A 27,825-nucleotide genomic window follows, 5' to 3' on the forward strand; every position below is an offset into this window, starting at 1 on the left:
TGTTATTACAGTTAGTTACTCTCTGGGCTGTGTTATTACAGTTAGTGACTCTCTGGGTGTGTTATTACAGTTAGTGACTCTCTGGGTGTGTTATTACAGTTAGTGACTCTCTGGCTGTGTTATTACAGTTAGTGACTCTCGGGTGTGTTATTACAGTTAGTGACTCTCTGGGTTAATTGTTTACAGTTAGTGACTCTCTGGCTGTGTTATTACAGTTAGTGACTCTCTGGGTGTGTTATTTCAGTTAGTGACTCTCGGGATGTGTTATTACAGTTAGTGACTCTCTGGCTGTGTTATTACAGTTAGTTACTCTCTGGCTGTGTTATTACAGTTAGTTACTCTCTGGGTGTGTTATTACAGTTAGTGACTCACGGCGTGTGTTATTCCAGTTAGTGTCTCACAGGGTTTGTTATTACAGTTAGTTACTCTCTGGGTGTGTTATTACAGTTAGCGACTCTCTTTCTGTGTTATTACAGTTAGTGACTCTCTGGGTGTGTTATTACAGTTAGTTACTCTCTGGGTCTGTTATTACAGTTAGTGACTCTCTGGGTGTGTTATTACAGTTAGTGGCACTCTGGCTGTGTTATTATAGTTAGTGACTCTCTGGCTGTGTTATTACAGTTAGTGACTCTCTGGCTGTGTTATTACAGTTAGTGACTCTCTGGGTGTGTTATTACAGTTAGTGACTCTCGGGGTCTGTTATTAGTTAGTGACTCTCTGGGTGCGTTATTACAGTTAGTGACTCTCTGGGTGTGTTATTACAGTTAGTGACTCTCTGGCTGTGTTATTACAGTTAGTGACTCTCTTGTTGTGTTATTACAGTTAGTGACTCTCTGGCAGTCTTATTACAGTTAGTGACTCTCGGCGTGTGTTATTACAGTTAGTGACTCTCTGGGTGTGTTATTACAGTTAGTGACTCTCTGGGTGTGTTATTACAGTTAGTGACTCTCGGGGTCTGTTATTACGGTTAGTGACTCTCTGGGTGTGTTATTACAGTTAGTGACTCTCTGGCTGTGTTATTACAGTTAGTGACTCTCTGGCTGTGATATTCCAGTTAGCGACTCTCTGGCTGTGATATTACAGTTAGTGACTCTCTGGGTGTGTTATTTTAGTTAATGACTCTCTGGCTGTGTTATTACAGTTAGTGACTCTGGGTGTGTTATTACAGTTAGTGACTCTCTGGCTGTGTTATTACAGTTAGTGACTCTCTGGGTGTGTTATTACAGTTAGTGACTCTCTGGGTCTGTTATTACAGTTAGTGATTCTCTGGCTGTGTAATTACACTTAGTGACTCTCTGGGTGTGTTATTACAGTTAGTGACTCTCTGGGTTAATTGTTGCAGTTAGTGACTCTCTGGCTGTGTTATTACAGTTAGTGACTCTCGGCGTGTGTTATTACAGTTAGTGACTCTCTGGGTGTGTTATTTCAGTTAGTGACTCTCGGGATGTGTTATTACAGTTAGTGACTCTCTGGCTGTGTTATTACACTTAGTGACTCTCTGGCTGTGTTATTACACTTAATGACTCTCTGGCTGTGTTATTACAGTTAGTTACTCTCTGGGTGTGTTATTACAGTTAGTGACTCTCTGGGTGTGTTATTACAGTTAGTGACTCTCTGGGTGTGTTATTACAGTTAGTGACTCTCTGGCTGTGTTCTTACAGTTAGTGACTCTCTGGGTGTGTTATTACAGTTAGTGACTCTGGGTGTGTTATTACAGTTGGTGACTCTCTGGGTGTTTTATTACAGTTAGTTACTCTCGGGGTCTGTTTTTACATTTAGTGACTCTCTGGGTGTGTTATTACAGTTAGTGACTCTCTGGGTGTGTTATTACAGTTAGTGACTCTCTGTGTGTGTTATTACAGTTAGTGACTCTCTGGCTGTGTTATTACAGTTAGTCACTCTCTGGGTGTGTTATTACAGTTAGTGTCTCACTGGGTGTGTTATTACAGTTAGTGACTCTCTGGCTGTGTTATTATAGTTAGTGACTCCCTGGGTGTGTTATTACAGTTAGTGACTCTCTGGGTGTGTTATTACAGTTAGTGACTCTCGGGGTCTGTTATTATAGTTAGTGACTCCCTGGGTGTGTTATTACAGTTAGTGACTCTCTGGGTGTGTTATTACAGTTAGTGACTCTCTGAGTGTGTTATTACAGTTAGTGACTCTCAGCGTGTGTTATTACAGTTAGTGACTCTCTGGGTGTGTTATTACAGTTAGTGACTCTCTGGCTGTGTTATTACAGTTAGTGACTCTCTGGGTGTGTTATTATAGTTAGTGACTCTCTGGCTGTGTTATTACAGTTAGTGACTCTCTGGGTGTGTTATTACAGTTAGTGACTCTCTGGCTGTGTTATTACAGTTAGTGACTCTCTGGGTGTGTTATTACAGTTAGTGTCTCTCGGCGTGTGCTATTACAGTTAGTGACTCACTGGGTGTGTTATTACAGTTAGTGACTCTCTGGCTGTGTTATTACAGTTAGTGACTCTCTGGGTGTGTTATTACAGTTAGTGACTCTCTGGGTGTGTTATTACAGTTAGTGACTCTCGGGGTCTGTGTTATTACAGTTAGTGACTCTCTGGGTGTGTTATTACAGTTAGTGACACTCTGGCTGTGTTATTACAGTTAGTTACTTTCTGGGCTGTGTTATTACAGTTAGTGACTCTGGGTGTGTTATTACAGTTAGTGACTCTCTGGGTGTGTTATTACAGTTAGTGACTCTCTGGCTGTGTTATTACAGTTAGTGACTCTCGGGGTCAGTTATTACAGTTAGTGACTCTCGGGCTGTGTTATTAGAGTTAGTAACTCTCTGGCTGTGTTATTACAGTTAGTGACTCTCTGGGTGCGTTATTACAGTTAGTGACTCTCTGGCTGTGTTATTACAGTTAGTGACTCTCTGGCTGTGTTATTACAGTTAGTGTCTCTCGGCGTGTGTTATTACAGTTAGTGACTCTCTGGCTGTGTTATTACAGTTAGTGACTTTCTGGGTGTGTTATTACAGTTAGTGACTCTCTGGGTGTGTTATTACAGTTAGTGACTCTCTGGGTGTGTTATTACAGTTAGTGACTCTTGGCGTGTGTTATTACAGTTAGTGACTCTCTGGCTGTGTTATTACAGTTAGTGATCTCTGGGTGTGTTATTACAGTTAGTGACTCTCTGGCTGTGTTATTACAGTTAGTGACTCTCTGGGTGTGTTATTACAGTTAGTGACTCTCTGGGTGTGTTATTACAGTTAGTGACTCTCTGGGTGTGTTATTACAGTTAGTGACTCTCTGGGTGTATTATTACAGTTAGTGACTCTCTGGGTGTATTATTACAGTTAGTGACTCTCTGGGTGTGTTATTACAGTTAGTGACTCTGGGTGTGTTATTATAGTTAGTGACTCTCTGGCTGTGTTATTACAGTTAGTGACTCTCTGGCTGTGTTATTACAGTTAGTGACTCTCTGGGTGTGTTATTACAGTTAGTGACTCTCTGGGTGTGTTATTACAGTTAGTGACTCTCTGGCTGTGTTATTACAGTTAGTGACTCTCTGGGTGTGTTATTACAGTTAGTGTCGCACTGGGTGTGTTATTACAGTTAGTGACTCTCTGGCTGTGTTATTACAGTTAGTGACTCTCTGGGTGTGTTATTACAGTTAGTGACTCTCTGGGTGTGTTATTACAGTTAGTGACACTCTGGCTGTGTTATTATAGTTAGTGACTCTCTGGCTGTGTTATTACAGTTAGTGACTCTCTGGGTGTGTTATTACAGTTAGTGACTCTCTGGCTGTGTTATTACAGTTAGTGACTCTCTGGCTGTGTTATTACAGTTAGTGACTCTCTGGGTGTGTTATTACAGTTAGTGACTCTCTGGGTGTGTTATTACAGTTAGTGACTCTCTGGGTGTGTTATTACAGTTAGTGACTCTCTGGGTGTGTTATTACAGTTAGTGACTCTCTGGGTGTGTTATTACAGTTAGTGACTCTCTGGCTGTGTTATTACAGTTAGTGACTCTCTGGGTTGTTATTACAGTTAGTGACTCTCTGGCTGTGTTATTACAGTTAGTGACTCTCTGGCTGTGTTATTACAGTTAGTGACTCTCGGGCTGTGTTATTACAGTTAGTGACTCTCTGGCTGTGTTATTACAGTTAGTGACACTCTGGCTGTGTTATTACAGTTAGTGACTCTCGGCGTGTGTTATTACAGTTAGTGACTCTCTGGCGTGTGTTATTACAGTTAGTGACTCTCTGGCTGTATTATTACAGTTAGTGACTCTCGACGTGTGTTATTACAGTTAGTGACTCTCGGCATGTGGTATTACAGTTAGTGACTCTCGGCGTGTGTTATTACAGTTAGTGACACTCTGGGTGTGTTATTACAGTTAGTGACTCTCGGCGTGTGTTATTACAGTTAGTGACTCTCGGCGTGTGTTATTACAGTTAGTGACTCTCTGGGTGTGTTATTACAGTTAGTGACTCTCGGCGTGTGTTATTACAGTTAGTGACTCTCGGCGTGTGTTATTACAGTTAGTGACACTCTGGCTGTGTTATTACAGTTAGTGACTCTCTGGGTGTGTTATTACAGTTAGTGACACTCTGGCTGTGTTATTACAGTTAGTGACTCTCTGGGTGTGTTATTACAGTTAGTGACTCTCGGGGTCTGTTATTACAGTTAGTGACTCTCTGGGTGTGTTATTACAGTTAGTGACACGCTGGCTGTGTTATTACAGTTAGTTACTCTCTGGGCGTGTTATTACAGTTAGTGACTCTCTGGGTGTGTTATTACAGTTAGTGACTCTCTGGGTGTGTTATTACAGTTAGTGACTCTCTGGGTGTGTTATTACAGTTAGTGACTCTCTGGGTGTGTTATTACAGTTAGTGACTCTCTGGCTGTGTTATTACAGTTAGTGACTCTCTGGGTGTGTTATTACAGTTAGTGACTCTCTGGCTGTGTTATTACAGTTAGTGACTCTCTGGCTGTGTTATTACAGTTAGTGACTCTCTGGGTGTGTTATTACAGTTAGTGACTCTCTGGGTGTGTTATTACAGTTAGTGACTCTCGGGTGTGTTATTACAGTTAGTGACTCTCTGGCTGTGTTATTACAGTTAGTGACTCTCTGGGTGTGTTATTACAGTTAGTGACTCTCTGGGTGTGTTATTACAGTTAGTGACTCTCTGGGTGTGTTATTACAGTTAGTGACTCTCTGGGTGTGTTATTACAGTTAGTGACTCTCTGGCTGTGTTATTACAGTTAGTGACTCTCTGGCTGTGTTATTACAGTTAGTGACTCTCTGGGTGTGTTATTACAGTTAGTGACTCTCTGGGTCTGTTATTACAGTTAGTGACTCTCTGGGTGTGTTATTACAGTTAGTGACTCTCTGGGTGTGTTATTACAGTTAGTGACTCTCTGGGTGTATTATTACAGTTAGTGACTCTCTGGGTGTGTTATTACAGTTAGTGACTCTCTGGGTGTGTTATTACAGTTAGTGACTCTCTGGGTGTGTTATTACAGTTAGTGACTCTCTGGGTGTATTATTACAGTTAGTGACTCTCTGGGTGTATTATTACAGTTAGTGACTCTCTGGGTGTGTTATTACAGTTAGTGACTCTCTGGGTGTGTTATTATAGTTAGTGACTCTCTGGCTGTGTTATTACAGTTAGTGACTCTCTGGCTGTGTTATTACAGTTAGTGACTCTCTGGGTGTATTATTACAGTTAGTGACTCTCTGGCTGTGTTATTACAGTTAGTGACTCTCTGGCTGTGTTATTACAGTTAGTGACTCTCTGGGTGTGTTATTACAGTTAGTGACTCTCTGGGTGTGTTATTACAGTTAGTGACTCTCTGGGCTGTGTTATTACAGTTAGTGACTCTCTGGCTGTGTTATTACAGTTAGTGACTCTCTGGGTGTGTTATTACAGTTAGTGACTCTCTGGGTGTGTTATTACAGTTAGTGACTCTCTGGGTGTGTTATTACAGTTAGTGACTCTCTGGGTGTGTTATTACAGTTAGTGACTCTCTGGGTGTGTTATTACAGTTAGTGACTCTCTGGCTGTGTTATTACAGTTAGTGACTCTCTGGGTGTGTTATTACAGTTAGTGACTCTCTGGGTGTGTTATTACAGTTAGTGACTCTCTGGCTGTGTTATTACAGTTAGTGACTCTCTGGCTGTGTTATTACAGTTAGTGACTCTCTGGGTGTGTTATTACAGTTAGTGACTCTCTGGCTGTGTTATTACAGTTAGTGACTCTCTGGCTGTGTTATTACAGTTAGTGACTCTCTGGGTGTGTTATTACAGTTAGTGACTCTCTGGGTGTGTTATTACAGTTAGTGACTCTCTGGGTGTGTTATTACAGTTAGTGACTCTCTGGGTGTGTTATTACAGTTAGTGACTCTCTGGGTGTGTTATTACAGTTAGTGACTCTCTGGCTGTGTTATTACAGTTAGTGACTCTCTGGGTGTGTTATTACAGTTAGTGACTCTCTGGCTGTGTTATTACAGTTAGTGACTCTCTGGGTGTGTTATTACAGTTAGTGACTCTCTGGGTGTGTTATTACAGTTAGTGACTCTCTGGGTGTGTTATTACAGTTAGTGACCTCTGGCTGTGTTATTACAGTTAGTGACTCTCTGGCTGTGTTATTACAGTTAGTGACTCTCTGGGTGTGTTATTACAGTTAGTGACTCTCTGGCTGTGTTATTACAGTTAGTGACTCTCTGGCTGTGTTATTACAGTTAGTGACTCTCTGGGTGTGTTATTACAGTTAGTGACTCTCTGGGTGTGTTATTACAGTTAGTGACTCTCTGGGTGTGTTATTACAGTTAGTGACTCTCTGGGTGTGTTATTACAGTTAGTGACTCTCTGGGTGTGTTATTACAGTTAGTGACTCTCTGGCTGTGTTATTACAGTTAGTGACTCTCTGGGTGTGTTATTACAGTTAGTGACTCTCTGGGTGTGTTATTACAGTTAGTGACTCTCTGGCTGTGTTATTACAGTTAGTGACTCTCTGGCTGTGTTATTACAGTTAGTGACTCTCTGGGTGTGTTATTACAGTTAGTGACTCTCTGGGTGTGTTATTACAGTTAGTGACTCTCTGGCTGTGTTATTACAGTTAGTGACTCTCTGGGTGTGTTATTACAGTTAGTGACTCTCTGGGTGTGTTATTACAGTTAGTGACTCTCTGGGTGTGTTATTACAGTTAGTGACTCTCTGGGTGTGTTATTACAGTTAGTGACTCTCTGCGTGTGTTATTACAGTTAGTGACTCTCGGCGTGTGTTATTACAGTTAGTGACTCTCTGGGTGTGTTATTACAGTTAGTGACTCTCGGCGTGTGTTATTACAGTTAGTGACTCTATGCGTGTGTTATTACAGTTAGTGACACTCTGGCTGTGTTATTACAGTTAGTGACTCTCTGGGTGTGTTATTACAGTTAGTGACACTCTGGCTGTGTTATTACAGTTAGTGACTCTCTGGGTGTGTTATTACAGTTAGTGACACTCTGGCTGTGTTATTACAGTTAGTGACTCTCAGCGTGTGTTATTACAGTTAGTGACACTCTGGCTGTGTTATTACAGTTAGTGATGCTTGGTATGTCATCGTAGAATCATAGAATTTACAGTGTATAAGGAGGCCATTAGGCCCATCAATTCTACCCCGGCCCCTGAAAGAGCACCCTACCTGAGCCCAAATTTTGATCCCAGCACAGAACCCAGTCACCCCACCTAACCTTTGGACACTAAGGGGCAATTTATCATGACCAATCCACCTAACCTGCACATCTTTGGACTGGGGGAAGAGACCGGAGCACCCGGAGGAAACCCACGCAGACACGGGGAGAACGTGCAAACTACACACAGTCAGTGACCCAGCCAGGAATCAAACCCGGGTCACTGGCACTGTGAAGCAACAGTGCTAATCAGTTATTATATTTAGCAACGCTCGGGGTGTATTATTACAGTCAGGGTCACTTGGGTTGTGTTTTAACAGTTATGATGTGGTGATGCCAGTGCTGGATTGGGATGGGAACAGTAAGATGTCTCACAACACCAAGTTAGTGACACTCGGGGTGTGTTACTACAGTTAGTGACAGGTGGGACAGTAATTTGCAATGAGGAAATAAGACCCTTACAAATGGATATAGATAGGTTAAGAGAGTGGGCCAAAATGTGGCAAATGGAGTTTAACATGGATAAGTGTGAGGTCATGCATTTTGGTCGAAAAATGGAAAGGCAACTTCTTGTCTAATCGGGGTGCTCAGGTGCAGAGGGATCTGGGTGTCCTCATGCATAAATCACAGAAAACAAGCATGCAGGTAGAGCAGATCATGGAACATTGGCATTTCTAGCAAAAGGAATTGAGTATAAAGGTAAGGAGGGGTTTGCTGCAACTGTACAAGGCATTAGTGAGACCACACCTCGAGTATTGCAGACTCTTTTAGTCCCCTTATTTGAGGAAAGGTATAGTGGCATTGGAGGCACTTCAGAGGAGGTTGGCTAGATTGATTCCAGAGATGAGGGGTTTGTCGTATGAGGAGAGATTGAACAGTTTAGGTTTATACTCTCGAGAGTTTAGAAGAGTGAGGAGGGATCAAATTGAGGTATATAAGATGATAAAATAATAATAATAATCTTTGTTAGTGTCACAAATAGGCTCACATTAACACTGCAATGAAGTTACTGTGAGAAGCCCCTAGTCGCCACATTCCAGCACCTGTTCGGGTACACAGAGGGAAAATTCAGAATATCCAATTCACCGAACAGCGCGTCTTTCAGGACTTGTGGGAGGAAACTCACGCAGACACGGGGAGAACGTGCAGACTCCACACAGATAGTGACCCAAGCCGGGGATCGAACCTGGGACCCTGGAGCTGTGAAGCAACACTGCTAACCACTGTGCTACCATTGATAAAGTAGACGTGGAGCGGATGCTTCCTGTTGTGGGGCATTCTAAAATGGGAGGTCATAGTCTTCGAATAAGAGGTAGCAAATTTAAAACAGATTTGAGGAGAAACTACTTCTCCCAAAGGGTTGTAAATCTGTGGAATTTGCTATCCTGGACTGCGGTGGATGCTGGGACAGTGAATAAATTTAAGGAGGAGTCAGACAGATTTTTAATTGGGAATGGGTTGAAGGGTTGTGGAGAACGGGCAGGATGGTGGAGTTGAGGCCAGGATGGGATCAACCATGATCACATTGTAGGTGTTTAGGCCCGGGAGGGTAAATTGTCTATTCCTGCTCCTGGATCATGTGTTCCAGGGAGGAGATGCTCTGGCTGATTTTGCAATCCAGCTCTTGGTAGTAGCACTGTAGGTAGCAGATGAGGAACATATCAGGGACAGCATGGGAGCTTAATGGTTAGCACAGTTGCTTCTCAGCTCCAGGGTCCCAAGTGTGATTCCCCGCTGGGTCACTGTCTGTGCGGAGTCTGCATGTTCTCCCCATGTCTGCGTGGGTTTCCTCCGGGTGCTCCGGTTTCCTCCCAGTCCTAAGTTATGCGGGTGAGGTGGATTGGCCATGCTAAATTGCCCTTAGTGTCCAAAACTTGTTAAGTGGGGGTTACTGGGTTGCGGGGATAGGATAGATACGCGGGCTTCAGTTGGGTGCTCTTTGTAAGGGCCGGTGGCCTCCTTCCGCACTGTAAATTCTAAGATCAGCCATGATAAAATGGCAGAGCAGACTCGATGGGCTAAATTAGCTAATTCTGCTCCTGTACCTTATGAACTTATAGTGATGTTCGGGGTGTATTCCTTGTTACATTCCAGTTAATGACTCTCGGGGTGTGATATTACAGTTAGTGACACTCGGTGTGTTATTACAGTTAGTAACACTCGGTGTGTTATTACAGTTAGTGACTCTCAGGGTTGTATTATTACGGTCAGTATCACTCGGGGTGTGATATTACAGTTAGTGACTCTCAGGGTTGTATTATTATGGTCAGTATCATTCGGCGTGTGTTATTACAGTTAGTGACTCTCTGGGTGTGTTATTACAGTTAGTGACTCTCTGGGTGTGTTATTACAGTTAGTGACTCTCTGGGTGTGTTATTACAGTTAGTGACACTCGGTGTGTTATTACAGTTAGTGACACTCACGGTTGTATTATTACGGTCAGTATCACTCGGGGTGTGATATTACAGTTAGTGACACTCGGTGTGTTATTACAGTTAGTGACACTCGGTGTGGTATTACAGTTAGTGACTCTCAGGGTTGTATTATTACGGTCAGTATCACTCGGGGTATGATATTACAGTTAGTGACACTCGGTCCGTTATTACAGTTAGTAATTCTCAGGGTTGTATTATTACAGTTAGTGACACGCGGTGTGTTATTACAGTTAGTGACACTCGGTGTGTTATTACAGTTAGTGACACTCAGGGTTGTATTATTACGGTCAGTATCACTCGGGGTGTGTTATTACAGTTAGTGACACTCGGTGTGTTATTACAGTTAGTGACACTCTGGCGTGTGTTATTACAGTTAGTGACTCTCTGGGTGTGTTATTACAGTTAGTGACTCTCTGGGTGTGTTATTACAGTTAGTGACTCTCTGGCTGTGTTATTACAGTTAGTGACTCTCTGGCTGTGTTATTACAGTTAGTGACACTCTGGCTGTGTTATTACAGTTAGTGACTCTCTGGCTGTGTTATTACAGTTAGTGACTCTCTGGGTGTGTTATTACAGTTAGTGACTCTCTGGGTGTGTTATTACAGTTAGTGACTCTCTGGGTGTGTTATTACAGTTAGTGACTCTCTGGGTGTGTTATTACAGTTAGTGACTCTCTGGGTGTGTTATTACAGTTAGTGACTCTCTGGCTGTGTTATTACAGTTAGTGACTCTCTGGGTGTGTTATTACAGTTAGTGACTCTCTGGGTGTGTTATTACAGTTAGTGACTCTCTGGGTGTGTTATTACAGTTAGTGACTCTCTGGGTGTGTTATTACAGTTAGTGACTCACTGGCTGTGTTATTACAGTTAGTGACTCTCTGGGTGTGTTATTACAGTTAGTGACTCTCTGGGTGTGTTATTACAGTTAGTGACTCTCTGGGTGTGATATTACAGTTAGTGACTCTCTGGCTGTGTTATTACAGTTAGTGACTCTCTGGCTGTGTTATTACAGTTAGTGACTCTCTGGCTGTGTTATTACAGTTAGTGACACTCGGTGTGTTATTACAGTTAGTGACTCTCTGGGTGTGTTATTACAGTTAGTGACTCTCTGGCTGTGTTATTACAGTTAGTGACACTCGGTGTGTTATTACAGTTAGTGACTCTCAGGGTTATATTATTACGGTCAGTTTCACTCGGGGTGTGATATTACAGTGAGTGGTACTCTGTTGTATTATTAGTTAGTGACGCTGTTGGTGTTATTACAGTTAGTGACACTTGGGTGTATTATTATAGTTAGTAAAGCTTGGGGTGTATTATTACAGTTAGGGACACTCAGGGTTGTGTTACTGCAGTTAGCAATTCTCGGTGTGTATAATTTCAGTCAATGTGGCACTTTTCGGTGTATATTTACTGTCAGCGTGATACTCGCTATAGGTTTAACTGTTAGTGTAACCTTTTGACAGAGTAATACTTTCTGAGTGTGAATCCTGATCATTGCTCATTTTGTTTCTTTACTCTCCCATTTTGTTGTCTTTCAGATATTTAATATTTCATCGAAGATTAACCAGACTGACCTGGAATTTTTAGAGGTTGGCTTTTAGTCTCTATTCACTGTTAGACAAATTAATTGTGGAAACAAGTGTTTATTCAGTCACAACCTCATTGAGCAGGAGACCGGATTCATTTGAGGCCTCAATACTGAGTTAGTTAATCTCTCCCACTGGAACGCTGATTCTCATCCCCATAATGGCAGGAGAGGTCCAGGTTTCATTCCTCATTGAGTTAATCTCTCACAGTGGGAGACTAATTGTTTGACAGAGAAGGAGAGATTCAGGCTTCATTGAGGGCTTCCTCGCTGAGTTTATTAATCTTTCCCAGTGTGAGACTGATTCTCACTGCCACATGGAGCAGGAGATTGCCTCTACCTGCTCAGTTAGACCAGACGTGGATTGTGCCAGGATTAGCACAACTCACATGAGTAACGTCAGGCAGGCAGGGCTTAAATACATACCAAAGGCTACTGGCAAATTTTTGAAAATTAATTATTGTACCTCCAAAGATCTCCTGGGCTCTCACTTTAAGAATCTCTGGGGGCTGAAGGGGGTGTTGTTATTAACTTCTGGGACAGTGGGGGATGCTGGTAGCAGGGTCGAGGGAGTGATTTAAAGCAAATATAAATTATAATTTACCTTGTGATGTCACAACATTATCGTCCTCTGTCGGCTGAATCATAGACTTTGCTGTCCTGCTTAAATTCCTTGACTAATCCTTACAGGATCAGTCCCCCACAGGTTATTCTAGAAAGACAGGACAATAGATGTGCTTCTGTGGGACAGTCAAAAGTAGGGTCAATACCTTGACAGTCGGGTCACCGTGACTGGACAGGTAGCAGTGCCTGGATAACCCAAATTGCAGCATGGGATCTGTGGGGTTAATGAGGTTGATGGGAGGGAGTGACTCGATGGTTGCCAACATTTTCTGCTTTCTTTCCAGATTTTTCTTGATGTGGCCCAAAAGGTTGGAGAGGTTCTCAACTTGGATCCCATTCAGGTATCGGAGCCTCCTTCATCTCATTCATATTGAACTGTAAGAGAGAGAAAAGAATCCTTGCATTTTCATAGTGCCTTTCACAGCCTCAAGATGTTCCAAAGTGCTTCACAGAAAATGAACTAGTTTTAGAGTGTATTTTCCATTGCAATGTAGGAACCTAGGCAGCCAATATGCACACAGCAAGATCCCACAATCAGCAATATGATAATGGTCCAGATGTTTTTCAGCAGTGCTTATTGAGGGACAGATTTTGGGTTCAAGGACATCAGGAGAACCCCTCCCATTGGGGTATGGGTATTTGTACCACTTGAGCGGCAGACAAGTCCCTGTCTCTACCTACAGCTTGGTGCTGAGTTTGTTGATTACACCCAGTGAAGACAAAGGTAGCAATTGAAAAACATGACCTTTCTGTTCTCCACCGTGTATTGTTGCCTAAGACAGGCATCACATCACGGCTGAGAGCCTGAAATTATGAATAAGACAAAGGCCGGGGAGGAATGGGCTGTGGTTGCCTGGATGTCGAGGATCGCTGAAGCACTGGGTGGCATAGAAGTGGGCACCTTACAAGTGGTGCATTGCGTGGCGGCGGGTGTTCAGTTTGCGGCCAATACCATCCATGACTCCAAAATGGTCCTATTTGGACCAGATGGCACTTGTGATCTCAAGAAGGCGGGCCGGATGCAGAGAGGGCGGGAAAGGAGGAGGACCTTGTTGTGATACTGCTCCTGGCCAAACCCTGCCATAAACAGGTCCAGGCAGCGTACGACAGAGGGGTCATCCGACCCGACTGACTGTTTTTCCGAATGTTGTGGGAGCGGTGTTTTCAGAACCCCAAAATGTATCATGGAGTTCAACCAACCTCTCCCTTTAATGGATTGTTGCTTTTGAAGCACACGGCTTGGTCTCCAGGTGTGGTATTACAATTATGGACACGTGGGTTTTTAAACACAAAGCAATGTTTATTCCACGAACTCAACTTAACCTTTTAAATAAACATTGGATCACTTAACACCCCTTACTTCAAAGATAACCCCGAAAATAATACAACACTAAATAATCCCTCAAAATGTTCCTTCAAACCTCCAAAATACTTCATCTTTAACAGCAGACATGAGGTTACATTCAATACTTATAGTCTTTGGATTTTCAGACATCAACAGACTAGTTCTGTGTTTTCTTCTTGCAGCTTTTTGCAAAACAAACAAAACCAAGCTTTCTCCTCAAACCGGCTTCCACTTTTCAAACAGCTCACAGCAAACCAGCCAGGCACTTTTCAGCTGCTCTCTCTCAAACTGAAACCCAAACTCCCAAAAAGCAGAAGTGAGCTCAGCTCAGCTCCCCCCTCTGACATCACTTCAGTAATATGAGCTGCTCCATTTCTTAAAGGTACATTGTTTAAACATGCATTTCTTAAAGGTACTCTCACATGACAAGGGGAGAACATGCAGACTCCACACAGACAGTGATCCAGCTGGGAATCGAACCTGGAACCCTGGAGCTGTGAAGCATCTGTGCTAACCATCATGTTACCGTGCTGAAATTTGAGTAAATAGTCATTAGCCACTCAATAAGGACTGTTGGAGGGACAGAAGGAGGCAGGTATGGTGAAGGTGTAGACAAAGTTGGAGGGAAGCACTCTGTTAATTGCCCATGGTGTGAACCTGCAACCTTTTGAACCACTAAGGCCACATCCGTCTCAACTAAAACCACGGAGACTGGCTCAGTTGGAGACTGATGAACAATGTGTGTGGGACATGTTGCTGCTGTGGTCCACGGAACGCCTGAGTCTGAGAGATGTTGGAGGATGAATCGGAGTGAGCCGCCCCAGACATTTTTAAACTCTTCACTACTTGTGTTTATGAAGACATTTAAAACCAAGATCTCACGTTTCTCTGTCAGAGTTGGTATTGTAAAAGCATGCTGTTAAAACTGTATATATTTCCAAAACAATAATATGGCTGCAAGTACTTTTTCATGTGTTTAAGGGCTAAACCCTTGCTAATGTAGAAATCGGGCAAGGAACATGTATAATGGGGCTAGTTTAGACAGGTACGTGTGGGTGCTGTTTGTCTTGCATACCTCATAATCAAACGTCAGCTGTTCTGAATACTCACATTTCTCGTGAACTGCAATGTGCCTCTCAAAAGCTGAACTATTCCTCCCCATATCTCAGAAACAAACAACATTTAGTTTAGACAGGCAGCATGGTCGGCGCAGGCTGGAGGTCCAAAGGGCCTGTTCCTGTGCTGTACCTTTCTTTGTTCACACTGTCACACACACTCTCTCACACACACTCTATCTCACTCACTCACACACAGTCTCTCTCAAACACAATCTCTCACACTCACACAGTCTCTCACACACAGTCTGTCTCGTTCACACACAGTTCCGGTGCAGGTAAAGATACACTGAGAAATGGTCTCTATTTTCATTTTAACTGCCTGTTTCCTCTTGGACCAGCATTTGGATATCTTAGTTCGTGACTGGTATGCTGACACCCATGGCAAGGAGGCTGGGATGAAATACCTGGATGAAGTTTTAAAGGTAAACAAATCAAGATAGAAGAATTATTGAGTGACAATGTGAGGCAGCTGGATTAACATCAGTACAGATACAGCCAGTAACACAGGGTGCTGGGGGAGAGGGGTTGCTGAGTGATAGTGTGAGGGAGCTGGGGGAGAGGGGTTGCTGAGTGACAGTGTGAGGGTGCTGGGGGAGAGGGGTTACTGAGTGACAGTGTGAGGGAGCTGGGGGAGAGGGGTTGCTGAGTGATAGTGTGAGGGAGCTGGGGGAGAGGGGTTGCTGAGTGACAGTGTGAGGGTGCTGGGGGAGAGGGGTTACTGAGTGACAGTGTGAGGGAGCTGGATTAACATCAGTACAGATACAGCCAGTAACACAGGGTGCTGGGGGAGAGGGGATACTGAGTGACAGTGTGAGGCAGCTGGATTAACATCAGTAGAGATACAGTCAGTAACACAGGGTGCTGGGGGAGAGAGGTTACTGAGTGACAGTGTGAGGGAGCTGGATTAACATCAGTAGAGATACAGTCAGTAACACAGGGTGCTGGGGGAGAGGGGATACTGAGTGACAGTGTGAGGGAGCTGGATTAACATCAGTAGAGATACAGTCAGTAACACAGGGTGCTGGGGGGAGAGGGGTTACTGAGTGACAGTGTGAGGGAGCTGGATTAACATCAGTAGAGATACAGTCAGTAACACAGGGTGCTGGGGGAGAGGAGTTACTGAGTGACAGTGTGAGGGAGCTAGATTAACATCAGTAGAGATACAGTCAGTAACACAGGGTGCTGGGGGAGCGGGGTTACTGAGTGACAGTGTGAGGGAGCTGGATTAACATCAGTAGAGATACAGCCAGTAACACAGGGTGCTGGGGGAGAGGGGTTACTGAGTGACAGTGTGAGGCAGCTGGATTAACATCAGTACAGATACAGTCAGTAACACAGGGTGCTGGGGGAGAGGGGTTACTGAGTGACAGTGTGAGGCAGCTGGATTAACATCAGTACAGATACAGTCAGTAACACAGGGTGCTGGGGGAGAGGGGTTACTGAGTGACAGTGTGAGGGAGCTGGGGGAGAGGGGTTACTGAGTGACAGTGTGAGGGAGCTGGATTAACATCAGTAGAGATACAGTCAGTAACACAGGGTGCTGGGGTGAGGGGTTACTGAGTGACAGTGTGAGGGAGCTGGATTAACATCAGTAGGGATACAGTCAGTAACACAGGGTGCTGGGGGAGAGGAGTTACTGAGTGACAGTGTGAGGGAGCTAGATTAACATCAGTAGAGATACAGTCAGTAACACAGGGTGCTGGGGGAGCGGGGTTACTGAGTGACAGTGTGAGGGAGCTGGATTAACATCAGTAGAGATACAGCCAGTAACACAGGGTGCTGGGGGAGAGGGGTTACTGAGTGACAGTGTGAGGGAGCTGGATTAACATCAGTACAGATACAGCCAGTAACACAGGGTGCTGGGGGAGAGGGGTTACTGAGTGACAGTGTGAGGGAGCTGGATTAACATCAGTAGAGATACAGTCAGTCACACAGGGTGCTGGGGGAGCGGGGTTACTGAGTGACAGTGTGAGGGAGCTGGATTAACATCAGTAGAGATACAGTCAGTAACACAGGGTGCTGCGGGAGAGGGGTTACTGAGTGACAGTGTGAGGGAGCTGGATTAACATCAGTAGAGATACAGTCAGTAACACAGGGTGCTGGGGGAGAGGGGTTACTGTGTGACAGTGTGAGGGAGCTGGATTAACATCAGTAGAGATACAGTCAGTAACACAGGGTGGCTGTGGGAGAAGGGGTTACTGTAGTGACAGTGTGAGGGAGCTGGATTAACATCAGTAGAGATACAGTCAGTAACACAGGGGTGCGGGGAGAGGGGTTTACTGAGTACAGTGTGAGGGAGCTGGATTACATCAGTAGAGGTACAGTCAGTAACACAGGGTGCTGGGGGGAGGGGGTTACTGACTGACAGTGTGAGGGAGCTGGATTAACATCAGTAGAGGTACAGTCAGTAACAAGGGTGCTGGGGGAGAGGGGTTACTGAGTGACAGTGTGAGGGAGCTGGATTAACATCAGTAGAGATACAGTCAGTAACACAGGGTGCTGGGGGAGAGGGGTTACTGAGTGACAGTGTGAGGGAGCTGGATTAACATCAGTAGAGATACAGTTAGTAACACAGGGTGCTGGGGGAGAGGGGTTACTGAGTGACAGAGTGAGGGAGCTAGATTAACATCAGTAGAGATACAGTCAGTAACACAGGGTGCTGGGGGGAGAGGGGTTACTGAGTGACAGTGTGAGGGTGCTGGGGGAGAGGGGTTACTGAGTGACAGTGTGAGGGAGCTGGGGGAGAGGGGTTACTGAGTGACAGTGTGAGGGAGCTGGGGGAGAGGGGTTACTGAGTGACAGTGTGAGGGAGCTGGGGGTGAGGGGTTACTGAGTGACAGTGTGAGGCAGCTGGATTAACATCAGTAGAGATACAGTCAGTAACACAGGGTGCTGGGGAGAGGGGTTACTGAGTGACAGTGTGAGGGTGCTGGGGGAGAGGGGTTACTGAGTGACAGTGTGAGGGAGCTGGGGGAGAGGGGTTACTGAGTGACAGTGTGAGGGTGCTGGGGGAGAGGGGTTACTGAGTGACAGTGTGAGGGAGCTGGATTAACATCAGTAGAGATACAGTCAGTAACACAGGGTGCTGGGGGAGAGGGGTTACTGAGTGACAGTGTGAGGGTGCTGGGGGAGAGGGGTTACTGAGTGACAGTGTGAGGGAGCTGGGGGAGAGGGGTTACTGAGTGACAGTGTGAGGGTGCTGGGGGAGAGGGGTTACTGAGTGACAGTGTGAGGGAGCTGGATTAACATCAGTAGAGATACAGTCAGTAACACAGGGTGCTGGGGGAGAGGGGATACTGAGTGACAGTGTGAGGGAGCTGGATTAACATCAGTAGAGATACAGTCAGTAACACAGGGTGCTGGGGGAGAGGGGATACTGAGTGACAGTGTGAGGGAGCTGGATTAACATCAGTAGAGATACAGCCAGTAACACAGGGTGCTGGGGGAGAGGGGTTACTGACTGACAGTGTGAGGGAGCTGGATTAACATCAGTAGGGATACAGTCAGTAACACAGGGTGCTGGGGGAGAGGGGTTACTGGGTGACAGTGTGAGGGAGCTGGATTAACATCAGTAGCGATACAGTCAGTAACACAGGGTGCTGGGGGAGAGGGGATACTGAGTGACAGTGTGAGGGAGCTGGATTAACATCAGTAGAGATACAGTCAGGAACACAGGGTGCTGGGGGAGAGGGGTTACTGAGTGACAGTGTGAGGGAGCTGGATTAACATCAGTAGAGATACAGTCAGTAACACAGGGTGCTGGGGGAGAGGGGATACTGAGTGACAGTGTGAGGGAGCTGGATTAACATCAGTAGAGATACAGTCAGGAACACAGGGTGCTGGGGGAGAGGGGTTACTGAGTGACAGTGTGAGGGAGCTGGATTAACATCAGTAGAGATACAGTCAGTAACACAGGGTGCTGGGGAGAGGGGATACTGAGTGACAGTGTGAGGGAGCTGGATTAACATCAGTAGAGATACAGTCAGTAACACAGGGTGCTGGGGGAGAGGGGATACTGAGTGACAGTGGGAGGGAGCTGGATTAACATCAGTAGAGATACAGTCAGTAACACAGGGTGCTGGGGGAGAGGGGTTACTTTGTTACAGTGTGAGGGAGCTGGATTAACATCAGTAGAGATACAGTCAGTAACACAGGGTGCTGGGGGAGAGGGGTTACTGAGTGACAGTGTGAGGGAGCTGGATTAACATCAGTAGAGATACAGTCAGTAACACAGGGTGCTGGGGGAGAGGGGTTACTGAGTGACAGTGTGAGGGAGCTGGATTAACATCAGTAGAGATACAGTCAGTAACACAGGGTGCTGGGGGAGAGAGGTTACTGAGTGATAGTGCGAGTGAGCTGGATTAATGCCAGTGGAGATACAGTCAGTAACACAGGGTGCTGGGGGAGAGGTGTTACTGAGTGACAGTGTGAGGGAGCTGGATTAACATCAGTAGAGATAGTCAGTAACACAGGGTGCTGGGGAGAGGGGTTACTGAGTGACAGTGTGAGGGAGCTGGATTAACATCAATCGAGATACAGTCAGTAACACAGGGTGCTGGGGAGAGGGGTTACTGAGTGACAGTGTGAGGGAGCTGGATTAACATCAATCGAGATACAGTCAGTAACACAGGGTGCTGGGGGAGAGGGGTTACTGAGTGACAGTGTGAGGGAGCTGGATTAACATCAGTAGATACAGTCAGTAACACAGGGTGCTGGGGGAGAGGGGTTACTGAGTGATAGTGTGAGGGAGCTGGATTAACATCAGTAGAGATACAGTCAGTAACACAGGGTGCTGGGGGATAGGGGTTACTGAGTGACAGTGTGAGGGAGCTGGATTAACATCAATCGAGATACAGTCAGTAACACAGGGTGCTGGGGGAGAGGGGTTACTGAGTGACAGTGTGAGGGAGCTGGATTAACATCAGTAGATACAGTCAGTAACACAGGGTGCTGGGGGAGAGGGGTTACTGAGTGACAGTGTGAGGGAGCTGGATTAACATCAGTAGGGATACAGTCAGTAACACAGGGTGCTGTGGGAGAGGGGTTACTGAGTGACAGTGTGAGGGAGCTGGATTAACATCAGTAGAGATACAGTCAGTAACACAGGGTGCTGGGGGAGAGGGGTTACTGAGTGACAGTGTGAGGGAGCTGGATTAACATCAGTAGATACAGTCAGTAACACAGGGTGCTGGGGGAGAGGGGTTACTGAGTGACAGTGTGAGGGAGCTGGATTAACATCAGTAGAGATACAGTCAGTAACACAGGGAGCTGGGGGAGATGGGTTACTGAGTGACAGTGTGAGGGAGCTGGATTAACATCAGTAGATACAGTCAGTAACACAGGGTGCTGGGGGGAGAGGGGTTACTGAGTGACAGTGTGAGGGAGCTGGATTAACATCAGTAGAGATACAGTCAGTAACAGGGTGCTGGGGGAGAGGGGTTACTGAGTGACGGTGTGAGGGAGCTGGGGGAGAGGGGTTACTGAGTGACAGTGTGTGGGAGCTGGGGGAGAGGGGTTACTGAGTGACGGTGTGAGGGAGCTGGGGGAGAGGAGTTACTGAGTGACAGTGTGAGGGAGCTGGATTAACATCAGTAGATACAGTCAGTAACACAGGGTGCTGGGGGAGAGGGGATACTGAGTGACAGTGTGAGGGAGCTGGGGGAGAGGAGTTACTGAGTGACAGTGTGAGGGAGCTGGGGGAGAGGAGTTACTGAGTGACAGTGTGAGGGAGCTGGATTAACATCAGTAGATACAGTCAGTAACACAGGGTGCTGGGGAGAGAGGGGTTACTGAGTGATAGTGTGAGGGAGCTGGGGGAGAGGGGTTACTGAGTGACAGTGTGAGGGAGCTGGATTAACATCAGTAGGGATACAGTCAGTAACACAGGGTGCTGGGGAGAGAGGGGTTACTGAGTGACAGTGTGAGGGAGCTGGATTAACATCAGTAGAGATACAGTCAGTAACACAGGGTGCTGGGGGAGAGTGGTTACTGAGTGATAGTGTGAGGGAGCTGGATTAATGCCAGTGGAGATAGAGTAAGTGTTTCAGGGCTGATGCACTATCAATTACTACCAAGATGAGAATAGTGAATAATCGAGGCTTTATTGAACAGAGATGTGTTGCGTCCTGTAGCTGCTACCATAATGGCTGCAGCCCCGGGGAGCACACACATTCATACGCCGCCTCCTGGGCAGAGCCAGCAGGCAGGGATTTACCCATGTCCCTCCAGTACAGGAGCCTTACCGTACTACATCTAATATACAGTTAATGGTGACTATCACAAGGGCGATTCACAATTATTTCAAATTTTTATTTGCAGAAACTTAAGAATTCCAAGACTCAGGACCAGCCATTCATTGAAAAGCAACTTTCAACGTCCCAATGCTTTTTATTACCGCATCCAGGAAAAACGATTGCTTGCACCTCAACAGGGCGCTTAATGGGTGAGTGATTTAAAAAACTGTGGCACCCAGTCTCAGAGGGGAATGGTCAGTGTATCTAACGCACTGTGATACCCGGCCCACGCGTACACCATGACGCGGGACACGCGCATGCGCCGTTCACCCGAAAATCTGAAACAGATGAAAAGCCTTCTGCGTATGCGCAAACATGGAGAGACAGCATCATGACGTGTCACCGCTGCGGTCACACGCACTTAAAAGGGCAATGTCTGGCTTTTGGCAAACAGTGGGTGGAAATTTCCACTCCTCACGATGGGTGGGAGAATCGTGGGAGGTCCGCTCTCGCACCTCCCGCGATTCTCCCCCCCACCCCCCCACCCCCAATATGGGATGTCACGATTTGATAAACGGCGACCGGCGATTCTCCGACCCGATGGGCCGAGCGGCCTTGCCGTTCGTAACCATTTCATGACGGCGGCAACCACACCTGGTCGCTGCCGTCGTGAAAACGGCGTGATATGCCCGTTTGGGGCTTGTGGTGCGCCTAGAAGGGAATGAGCACCACGACTGTGGTCGGGAGGGGACAGGCCCGCGATTGGTGCCCACCGATCGTCGGGCTGGCATCTCAATTGGACGGACTATTTCCCCTCCGCCACCCAGCAAGATCAAGCTGCCACATCTTGGTAGGGGAAGACGGCAACCGCACATGCGCGGGTTGGCGTTGACCAACCTGCGCATGCGCAGCTGACGTCATTAGGCGCGTCAGCCACGTCATTTTCGGCGCACCGGGCCTTGACGCCAGCGATAAGGCCCCACGGCCAAATTTCCCCGCGCGGCCCTCCTATCCCCTCTGTGGAGGGTAGAATAGGGTGCCGGGAGGGGCTTCCAACACTGTCGTGAACCTCTCCGGGTTTCACAACAACGTCAGGCCTCTGGGAGAATTTCGCCCAGTGTTTAAAATGTGGAAAACACAACAACTTTGCCTCACAATGCAGGGCTGCGCTGCAAATGAGAACCACAAGACAAAAACAAATGAACCTCAACGTAAGAAATGTAGAATCAACGGAGTACAAACAAAACAATGGTGATTATTCATCAGTATTATGGGAGCGGTGTTTTCAGAACCCCAAAATGTATCATGGAGTTCAATCAACCTCTCCCTTTAATGTATTGTTGCTTTTGAAGCACACGGCTTGGTCTCCAGGTGTGGTATTACAATTATGGACATGTGGGTTTTTGAACACAAAACAATGTTTATTCCATGAACTCAACTAAATCTTTTAACTAAACATTGGATCCCTTAACACCCCTTACTTCAAATATAACCCCGAAAATAATACAACACTAAATAATCCCTCAAACTGTTCCTTCAAACCTCCAAAAGACTTAACACCTTTAAACAGAAACACATCAGGTTAAAGACATTACTATTATTAGTTTAAATCACCCAAATGATTCAGAGATAGTCTTTCATGGCAGAGATCACAGCAGGTCCAGCTCACTGCAAACACAGACACACCCAAGCTCTTTTTCTCCATGCAGCTCTCAGCAAACCAGCCAGGCACTTTTCAGCTGCTCTCTCAAACTGAAACTAAACACTGCAAAAAAGCAGAAGTGATCTCAGCTCAGCTCCCCCCTCTGACATCACTTCAGTAATATGAGCTGCTCTATTTCTTAAAGGTACATTGCTTAAACATCCATTTCTTAAAGGTACTCTCACATGACAATCAGACGAGGACAATTTTGGCTGCGAAAACACGCTTCTCATGGAAATGATCGAAAAAATTGAGGAACCTTGCGCAACGGCCACCACTCCTTAACTGGTCAACATGATCGACTCCAGCAGTGAATCGACCGCAACTGTGCAATTCAACTACTTTCCGTCAGTGTTCAAGCTTGACACTGGGGCCTCAGCCAACCTCCGCACTAGCAAAGATCTCCACTCGATTCCAGGAGACCATGAAATGATACCCCCTGCATGTAGGCTGAAGGACTACAATGGCAATCAGATCGCCTCAAAGAGATCATGCCATCTCCAAGTAGACAACAAGATGATACGCAAGCAGCTACGATTCGAGATCGTGGACAACGATAAATCTTCACTGCTAGGCGCTCATGCCAGCAAAGATTTGCGGCTGGTACATGCACACTCAGGATACATCAGGTCTGGAAGATGAAATCCACTGCATACTGCAGGAATACCCCAATGTATTTAAAGGCATGGGTACCTTACCCTGCCAATACAAGATTCTGCTGAAAACAGACACCAAACCCGTCTTTCATCTGCCCAGGAGGGCTCCAGCTCCGTTACGAGAGAAGTTCAAATCAGAACTCGAAAAACTACAGTCACAAGGCATCATCTCGCGGGCCACACAGCCAACAGACTGGGTCAGTTCTATCGTCTGTGTTAAGAAGCCTTCTGGTGATCTTTGCATATGCATAGACCCAAAGGACCTAAACCAGAATGTTAGCAGGGAGCACTACTCCATCCCCAAGCGTGAAGAGATCACGGCCGAGATGGCGAATGCTTGCACCTTCACCAAACTCGACAACTCGCAGGGATTTTGGCAGATACAGCTCGAGGACTCGAGCAGATTGCTGTGCACGTTCAACACACCATTTGGACGTTTCTGCTTCAATAACATGCCCTTTGGCATTATCTCTGCATCAGAAATATTCCACAGGATAATGGAGCAAATTACAGAGGGTATCGATGGTGTCAGAGTCTATGTGGACGGCATAATCATGTGGTCCACCACAGAAGAAGACCTCATCTGTCGCCTGAAGAAGGTGTTTCGAAGGATTCATCAATACAGTCTGAAACTGAACCGAGCAAAGTGCACATTTGCACAGACGTCTGTAAACTTCTTGGGTGACACCATCTCAGGACGTCAGACCAGATGAGGCGAAGATTGCTGCAATACAGAGCATGAAAACGCCACACGACAAAAAGGCGGTGCTACGATTTCTGGGCTTCGTCAATTTCCTGGGCAAGTTCATCCCACATCTATCCACGAGGACAGCAGCCTAACGCAACCTAATACGAAAGACCACTGATTTTGAGTGGACGCAACGTCACCAGACTGAGTGGATCTCAAGCAGCAACTGACGAAGGCATCGACCCTCGCCTTCTTCGATCCAACCAGGCCCACCAAGATTTCCACTGATGATAGTCAGGACGGGATTGGCGCCGTTCTTCTCCAACAGAACAACCAATTTGACTGGGTCCCGGTGGCATACGCATCCAGGCCCATGACTGCAACAGACTGCAGATACCAAAAAGCGGGAAAGAATGTCTTGGATTCTTCACAGGGATTCTGAATTTCCACGATTACGTATACGGCCTTCCCACATTCATCGTGGAAACAGACCACAAACCATTAGTCCACATCATAGACAAGGATCTGAACGAAATGACACCTCGTCTGCAAAGCATCATGATGAAGCTGCAAAGGTATGACTTCACCCTAGTCTACACCCCGGGAAAAGCTCTCGCCATTGCCAACGCACTGTCCATATCAATCGACACAGACAGCTCACCACCAGCATTCATCAGAGAAATTGAGGCCCAAACACAGCTCTGTACGGAAAATCTTCCTGCTTCTGATGAGAAGCTCTGACAAATTTGACAAGTGACGCAGAAAGACACAACCTTGCGGAGAGTGCTGCACCTACTCCAGCATGGTTGGACACGGGGACAATGTCCACAATATCAAAACAGCAAGTCCAAGGTGACTGCGGTTGATGGGCTCCTGCTACGCAATGTACAAATTGTCATTCCGTCCACTCTACGCTCCGAGATGCTACGCAGGATTCATGAAGGCCAACTCGGAATCGAGAAATGCAAAAGGCAAGCACGGCAGGCTGTGTCCTGGACCGGCATGAAAATGAATGAAAATGAAAATCGCTTATTGTCACGAGTAGGCTTCAATGAAGTTACTGTGAAAAGCCCCTAGTCACCACATTCCGGCACCTGTCCAGGGAGGCTGGTACGGGAATCGAACCGTGCTGCTGGCCTGCTTGGTCTGCTTTAAAAGCCAGCGATTTAGCTTAGTGAGCTAAACCAGCCCCTTGGCGTGAACCCAGACATCACTGACATGGTTGTGGTAAACCACTGCTGCACTTATATTAGGTGATGTCTGGTAGGACCTGTACTACAGGTACGATGGTAGTCCATACCTGCTGGCTCCACCCAGTAGGCGGTGTATAAATATGTGTGCCCTTCGTGCAGCAGCCATTTCGCCAGCTGCTTTGGGAGCCCACACATCTTAGAGCAATATCAGTTGTATTCAACTCCCGTCTTTGTGCAATAGATCGTGCATCAATTTATTGCTCTAAGATTTTCAGAAGATGGACCTCCGCATCAAGCCGGATCGCCTGCAGCTGGATCCGCAATCAAGCAACGCCAAAAAGGATTTTCAAGAATGGCTGGCTTGTTTCAAGGCGTACATCAACTCGGCGCCCAGCCCTGTCTCGGAGGCTCAGAAGATACAGATCCTGTACTCAAGGTTGAGCTCCAACATGTTTCCGCTGATCCAGGATGCCCCGAACTACGCCGAAGCCATGGCGCTCCTCAAAGAAAACTACGCACAGAAGACAAACACACTCTTCGCCAGGCACATACTCGCCACTCGCTTTCAACTCCCTGGTGAGTCCAGAGAAGACTTCTGGCGGGCCCTAATCCCACTAGTCCGGGACTGTGCCTGTCAGGCCGTTACGGCCACGGAACATTCAAACCTCCTCATGCGGGACACGTTTGTTACGGGGATTGGGTCGGACCTCTTACGCCAGTGACTGTTAGAAGGGGCCATTCTCGATCTAGCAGAGGCAAAGAAACTAGCGCTCTCTATGATGGTCGCCTCGCGCAACATTCAGCCCTACACACCAAGCCACGTGGCCCACCCCTCCTACGCATCGTGGACCCCACAGACGGTCGGCCTCAGCGGGGACCTTACCCAGCCAATTCGCCTGCACCACGCACCACCAGCCACCAACCCACAGTCTCCCACAGTCCAAAGATGTGCAGGTTAGGTGGATTGGTCATGAAAAATTGCCCTTAGTGTCCAAAATTGCCCTTAGTGTTGGGTGGGGTTACTGGGTTGTGGGGATAGGGTGGAGGTGTTGACCTTGGGTAGGGTGCTCTTTCCAGGAGCTGGTGCAGACTCGATGGGCCGAATGGCCTCCTTCTGCACTGTAAATTCTATGATGTATGAACCCGGGGTCCCCGATGTTACTTTTGCGGCCAGCAGAAAACCCCCGCCAACACTGCCCGGCCCGCGCTGCCCTTTGTAAAGCTTGCGGTAAGAAGGGGCACTTCGCTGCGGTGTGCCAGGCCCGTGCACTCGCCGCTATCATCCCACCCCCTTCGTTTATGGACAATGGGCGCCTGCCATCTTCACCTCCCCGGACCACGTGCGGCCAGTGGGCGCCGCCATCTTCTCCCCCTCAGACCAAGCGCAGCCAGTGGGCGCCGCCATCTTCCCATCCGTGCAACACGTGTGGCCCATGGGCGCTGCCATCTTGTTCAACCCCCACCTTGTGCGTCCCATGGGCGCCGCAATTCTGTCCTCCCCAAGATCTTCAGGCGCCGCCATCTTGTCTCTCCCACGGCACATGGGCACTGCCAGCGTTCCAGGACCTGTGCCCCCCCGGGTACCCCATCATCTGACACCAGCGACGACCGACCACGACTCGCCTCAGTGACCATTGACCTGTCTCGTCCGCACAACCCGGCCACCGCTTCGACCAGCGTTAAATCAACGGACACGTGACCTCTTGCCTGCTGGACTCCGGGAGCACTGAAAGCTTCATCCTCCCGGATACGGTAAGGCGCGGCTCCCTCGCAGTACACCCCATCAACCAAATAATCTCCCTGGCCTCCGGATCCCATTCCATGGCAATCCAGAGGTACTGTACGGTCACACTCACGGTCCAGGGCGTAGAATTCAGCGGCTTCCGCCTCTACGTCCTCCCTAATCTCTGCGCTGCATTACTACTCAGCCTGGACTTCCAGTGTAACCTCCAGAGCCTAACCCTCAAATTCGGCAGGCCCCTACCACACCTCACTGTGTGCAGCCTCGCGACCCGAAAGATCGATCCACCTTCCCTCTTCGCCAATCTAACTCCGGATTGCAAACCCGTCGCCACCAGGAGCAGACGGTACAGCGCCCAGGAAGGACCTTCATCAGGTCCGAGGTCCAGCGGCTGCTACGGGAAGGCATCACCGATTCAGACGGTAGCCTCTATCACTTCCTCAGAGTTCCCTTCGGCGTCACCAACGGGGTCTCGGACTTCCAAAGGGAGATGTACTGAATGGTCGACCGGTACGGTTTGTGGGACACCTTCCTGTACCTAGACAAGGTCACCATCTGCAGCCATGACCAGCAGGACCACGATGCCAACAGTGCCAAATTTCTCCACACAGCCACTCTCCTAAACCTCCCCTACAACAAGGAGAAGTGCATGTTTAGCACGACCCACTTAGCCATACTTGGCTATGTGGCCCAGAACGGAGTTCTGGGGCCCGATCCCGACCGCATGCGCCCCCTCATGGAGCTCCTCCCTCCCCCACTGCCCCAAGGCCCTCAAACGATGCCTGGGGTTCTTTTCATACTCCACCCAGTGGTTCCCAAACTATGCGGACAAGGCCTGCCCACTCATTCAGTCCACTAAATTCCCCCTTGC

General features: G+C 47.1%; 1 protein-coding gene across 1 annotated transcript in view; it reads left to right on the forward strand.

The window, feature by feature from the left end:
• The window catches only part of LOC119954817 (sporulation-specific protein 15-like), a 522,687-nt gene that overhangs the window by 255,133 nt on the left and 239,729 nt on the right, over positions 1–27,825 (forward strand). Inside the window, exons 7-10 of the mRNA XM_038780358.1 lie at positions 11,608–11,658; positions 12,563–12,619; positions 15,080–15,163; positions 21,060–21,183. Of these exons, the coding sequence (XP_038636286.1) occupies positions 11,608–11,658; positions 12,563–12,619; positions 15,080–15,163; positions 21,060–21,183 (316 nt within the window). The remainder of the gene's footprint in view (positions 1–11,607; positions 11,659–12,562; positions 12,620–15,079; positions 15,164–21,059; positions 21,184–27,825) is intronic.

This window comes from Scyliorhinus canicula, chromosome 20, assembly GCF_902713615.1.
Source record: "Scyliorhinus canicula chromosome 20, sScyCan1.1, whole genome shotgun sequence".
Taxonomy (NCBI): Eukaryota; Metazoa; Chordata; class Chondrichthyes; order Carcharhiniformes; family Scyliorhinidae; genus Scyliorhinus; species Scyliorhinus canicula.